At 39.5% G+C, this 5973-nt stretch overlaps 1 protein-coding gene across 1 annotated transcript in view; it reads right to left on the bottom strand.

Annotated features, from left to right (window-relative positions):
- Positions 1-5973, bottom strand: part of LOC101846369 (rRNA 2'-O-methyltransferase fibrillarin) — an 18139-nt gene that overhangs the window by 7888 nt on the left and 4278 nt on the right. Inside the window, exons 2-4 of the mRNA XM_005103433.3 lie at positions 3499-3714; positions 2560-2586; positions 1998-2054 (exon numbers count right to left, since the gene is read on the bottom strand). Of these exons, the coding sequence (XP_005103490.1) occupies positions 1998-2054; positions 2560-2586; positions 3499-3714 (300 nt within the window). The remainder of the gene's footprint in view (positions 1-1997; positions 2055-2559; positions 2587-3498; positions 3715-5973) is intronic.

A 5973-nucleotide genomic window follows, 5' to 3' on the forward strand; every position in this document is an offset into this window, starting at 1 on the left:
GGCTAGCCTCTTCAATAAATATTGGCCAATGACCTCCATCTGACATTCTCTAATTATCCGCTTTTTCATTCAACCACACATGAAATTTCACAACGAAATGAAACTCATGGCATTGTCACTCATTGTGACATTGTCATGGCCATGAGCTGAGAGTGAGACTGCCTTGTCCGTGCCCAACTTGCTGCTTCAGTGATTGAGTCAGTTACTAAGCTAGAGTAGGGGCCTCAGAGTAGAAATCTAGCCTGCACGACCTTGTTTTAAATAGACCTAGATCTAGATCTAGATCTAGAGTGTGGAGTGCTTTGCATGGAAACTTCTCACAAACAAGGGGTACACAGTAGATTTCTACACTCGACTCATACTCGGACCGGTATTTGAACTGACTGAGAAAGAATGGCAATTTTTGACGTCGAGATAAAAAACAATTCCTCTTTCATGAAGACTCTAGAACCACATATCGCCCACACCTCAGTAGTACCCAATTTCACATTTAAAATATATACAAATTATACATACCAGGGGGAGCCATGCTGTTGCAAACTTTAACTTCTTTTCAGTCTCGTGTTTTGTTTTCGACCGACGACCCAAGCCAGGCAATCGCACGTGTGTTTCGATTTGAAGACTTCCGACTTCCTGTCTCTACTATTATTTTTAGCCAGGTTTCTATTTCCGGTGACAAAATAAAATATGACCCAAATTATTTTTATCCAATTGTTTAGGTCTAGCCAGTTGTGCGTATTCAAAAAACAAATACCCCCCCCCCCCCCCCCCCCCAAAAACAAACAAGGAGCATAATGGCCTACATTGCTATTATAGGGTTTGATACAATAACAATAGAATTAGAATATGAATCCGCCATATAGTTATCTAAATAAATCTAGATCTAGAATAGTAGAACAAGTGAATAGGAATAGGCTTTGAACGAAATCCGCATCCGAACAGAGGGGCTCAGCTGAGTCTAAAAATTTACGCACCTTATAAAATGCTCTTTTACCAACATTAACATTACAGCATAACCTATAATATGGTTTGACACAATACAATTGGAAAATGAATCCTCCATAGGTCTATAATGATTATTATAAAGCTAGATCTAGAATCTAGATCCAGTAGAACACAAGTGAGTAGGCCTTGAATGAATCCACACCCGAACAATCGGTCAACAGATGAAATTCAAAATGGCCGCTCGAGCACAAAACTGAAAGTAGATCTAATTTAGGTCGCCGTCCTTTTCGTATTCGTACTTCTACCCAGGAAAGGCCGACGTCAGCAGGAAAACGAAAGTGCAGACAAAGCCGACCGTAGAAACAGGGGGTGCAGGCAACTGACCAGGCCTCGCACATTGACTAATACAGATGGGCATAGTGATAGCATAGCCGTGTCGTGATTGTCGGCAAGAAAGCAGGTCTAACTTGTAGCTATTTCAAAGCCAAGGTCTTATCCCAATGTTAGGTATTTCACCACTATCTATTATTCGTCACTGTTCCATCATGACCTCGTATGGATCATTCAGGGTCTTTTTGACTGCGAGTTGGGATGCCAGTGGGAAACAAAAAGACAGTAATTACACACAACTAATATATATAGAAATAAACAGAAAACAAATGCTTACAATAATATCTGATCTCCTAGACAAAATAATGCAAATACAGCATCCCTGGTCAGGATCTGTTTTTGTCTAAATGCATTCCTCAAAAGTTATAAAATGCATAAGAATTGTAGCTTATGGCACTTAATATCACATGGCTACACTTTTCCAGGAACAGAAACATTAGGTGATCAACAACACTGAAAATAAAAACTAAGAGCAGACCAGACGGTAGTGTCCACCAATCACTCTCTCCACAAAAAGAGCCAAAACACCACCAGCAACAGGAAAGATCTCAAATTAGCTAAACAAAAGTCCAACCCATCTTCAGTTCAAACCCCATTAACCCCCCCCCCCCCCCCAAAGCCCCAACACAACACATTAAAAAATCCAAACACAGGATGCATACCTTCATATCTGTGAGGCTCCACTGCAACTTTTGCCCCACCCCTCATACCTCCACGGCCTGAAATTCAAGAGGAAATGAATTTAGAGAGAAAGAATGGACAAACAACAGCATTTTCTAAACAGAGATATTTACGATGTTAAAGACAATTTAAAAAACTTCCATAAGGACTGCCAAGTACATGCTATCCGAACGAAGGATAAACTTGTTGGGCGCCTGACATCTCCCCACCCCCCACATTTCAGGGATAAAAAGAAGCTTCTGAGGCGGCAGATTCCAAAATGATCCCAAATCTCAAAATCTTACAAGAAGGGACGAAACAACATCCAATATAACTCAGTGTACCCCTTTTAACAGTAAAATTCTTTAAAACTAAAAAGACAACTTTTGTCTTAAACATATTACAGTATGATGAGCATCCCTGAAGACTTCAAGGTTTCCACTTTATGAAACAGCTAAAACACACACATAAAAGATATATAACGTTTACACGGATCCTGTCATCAACCTACCTCCCCAAATACACAAAAATAACATGGTCACAATGACACAATGAGAAACTTACCTCCACGGCCGCCGCCGCCACCACGTCCTGGAAGCAAAAAAGAGAAGATATTAATTGTTCTATTCCAGCAAAGGAAGAGCACAACAATAAAAGGCATTCAGTCACAAGTCTTGAGTTTGCAATTACTATAACTCAACACTGTCTGTGTCCCAACTTAAAATCACACGATGACAGCTGTAAACAACAGCAGACCTGCCAAGCAATCATAAAAAATCAAAGTTTTCCCTTTTTTGTCTCGCACCTCGTCGAATTTGCCTAAAACTCACACCCGCCTTCAATTCTGATTCCATCAGGTCGTATGTGAATCGCATAAACTAAACTAAAATTAACACTCCCATGCTCCCTGTGAGTTTGTTCTCCTCCTAGGATCCAGAACTTATGACTGAAATTTCAAAATCTCACAAGACTTGATCACTTCATCAACACAGCGAGAATTGGGCCATGGGCAAACAAACAGTGAGATTCACCAGATGAAACAAGCACTGATTTACAACAGACATCTGTGGCACTTTGATTCACTTCAACTGATGTGATCTTGTGTATTTTGAGCTTTTCTGCCATCTTGTGACGCTGTTTATTTGCCATGGTCAATTGATGTAATCTTAATCTGCTCAGTTTCTAGAGACTCTTGGAGGATAACTCCTTTTGGTCATGAAGTGGTTGGCTACAGTGACTTCAGACTTTTTAACACAACCGTGCACCCTTTAAATGATTCTGAATCAAATTTTTTTCCCTTCAAATTCCAAAGTTAAGTGGTTCAAAAATTTTAGGTGACCAAAGTGACGAACTTTCATAAATATAATACATGCATATATAATATAGATAACACTATTCAAGTGGACTATCAAACGAAATCAGTTCCCACAACAAATTACAATAGGCGGTCCTCTTAGTCAAGTAAGTTCGACAGTATGTATTCAACAAAAACTAGAAACTTACCTCTGCCACCACCGCGGCCTCGATCACCAAATCCACCTCTGCCACGGCCACCACCTCGATCACCAAATCCACCTCTGCCACGGCCACCACCTCTCCCGCCAAACCCACCGCGCCCTCCACGGTCACCGAATCCTCCACGGTCACCGAATCCACCTCTTCCCCCACCACGATCACCAAATCCACCTCTTCCGCCGCCACGTCCTCTTGGGGAAAATACTGAAAAGTACAGAAAATAAGCAAATCTTAAGCAAACACAAAATTAAGTCTTGCAACACGTTAAACAGAGACTAAATTGGATTTAATATAATATAGGTCTAGTTTAAGAAACATCAAAATGGCTTTCACTTAAATATAAGTTAGTGGTCAGGTATAAAAAAGCTTACACGAACCTTCCACATCTGCACATTTTATTTACAACAATAAAATAATTCACTTTCTGGATTCGGTACTACATCTAATAAGGTTAGGGTACCACAGTCAATAGGACTTGAATTCAGCAAATGTGAAAAAGAAGTGAACATTAGGAAGATTTTGGGTAATTTTAATTCTCAAGCCCTACCATTTTCCCAGAAATTACAAAATATGGTACATACCCAAAATACAAAATGTGTATCAAAGCTCTCATCAATCAACAAAATCAAAATAACTTGGCTGAAGACAGCCAAAACATTACATTGGCTCTATGATATGCCTTTTTGTGAATGAAGTGATGATCGTCTCAGTTAAGTCAAAGACTTAACTAGAAACTAATTCTTTGTCCCCTGTCAAGCCTGTTGTAGGCCTAGATCTACTATTATGTCAGGCTACGGCTGTAGTAAGTTAAGTCACTCAGTGCTATATGGTTTCAAAATTGAAAAATGTCTTCTTCAAATCCAAGAAAACACACATGAAGCACAGTGACTGGCCCAAATATAGATGACATATTAAATGATATTACCGCCATCTATTTTTGTCGCCTTCGGAGGCTTCCCTCGCCAGTTTACTAGATCTAACCGTGGCTGGCTCGCTTTGCCCGTGATCGGCTATGTCACTAGGTTTCATCGCTGACTGTTTGGGCTGTGTGTGTGCGTGCGTTTGTGTGTACAACTTTGAAAAGAAGGTAAATTTATGGAATAAGAATTGCTGAGACTTTAAAAAAAAATTTACAAATTCATACCAAAATTTTTTTATTTAATGGTGAAATCTAGTCAACAATAGTTACTGGCAAGGGAAATCGAAGAGTCATGGGGGATACCCTGGAAGACAACAAAAATACGTTATATCTAGATCTATTATCTTGGGGTCAATCACCGAGGTGTGCTAGGTGCTCGCTGCCGCTTCATGTGTCCAAACTAAAACTAAGTAAGGGGTTCCGCAGAGGGCCGGCCGGTCAACAACACACCCTAACCCTTGTATAGTTTGCTCAGTGGACCTTGTCATGGTAAGTGCCGGCCCTCTGCGGAACTTCTCCCAAAACTAAACTGCCAAAGCAAATTCAGACAAGTGTGCGTCATTTGATGTCAAGCAAGGTGTGTTGCGTCAGCATCATCTAAATCTCTAGTCTATAGTATAGTCTTAGATCTAGATTCTAGATCTAATTATTTTGTAAACTTAAAATTGAAGTTGAAGGCCACTGAACAATGCGCTTTAAGTAAGTCAAGTGTTCCCGAACCATGGGTCTAACATGGTGGACGGTTGACAGACTCTAGGTCTAGAATCTAGTCGGTAAACTGACAACCGACTCATCAACACAAGCGGATAAGATTAGAGGGCACTAGTTGAGTGGTGACGTCCCGGCTCAGGGGGAGGCCATTTTGGCAAAATTTAGCAATGACCACGAAAAAATATTTTTTTGCCAGAAAGTGTTTGCAAATATGTGCATTTTGTAGCTGTATCTTCACAGAACATGGAACTTTTTTTTGAAATTTTGAAATCCATAAATAAACAAAAAAAGTTACGAGTTTTTTAATCAATTAATTGTTGGTACACTTTTTTTGAAAACCCCCCAAAATATGGGACGTTCTTTGATGAGTTTTGAGACAATATTTGTCATAACTCACCTATTTCTTGGAGTATGTAAATGAAACTTGAGTATAGTACAGTTTTTAATGCAGAATCTAGTCATGCTGTCAAGACTTAATATATCATACTTTTGAGTTGTAAAGACATTTACAGGTAAAAAAGTGGCATTCTTTACAGATTTACAAAGGTCAATCATGCTCTGGATCAATTTGTCACAAAAATGTAAGTAGAGAACTGGATTTATTAGTAGTCTAATAAATCCAGTTCTCTACCAGTGAAAGCATATGATAACTTTGTAATAGAAAATAAGATCGTCTCTGTGTATATATCCATTGTGGGACAGTGTCCTATTGTAGGGTACGGTAGATTAAGATGCGCTTAGATTATATAGTTTACAAGTCATGGGAATATTTCGCAAGTGTAGGCTACAACTCGTACTATAAATTTTATGTGACAGGTATTTAGACCCCCCCC

The sequence above is a fragment of the Aplysia californica genome, unplaced genomic scaffold (assembly GCF_000002075.1).
Source record: "Aplysia californica isolate F4 #8 unplaced genomic scaffold, AplCal3.0 scaffold00372, whole genome shotgun sequence".
NCBI lineage: Eukaryota > Metazoa > Mollusca > Gastropoda > Aplysiida > Aplysiidae > Aplysia > Aplysia californica.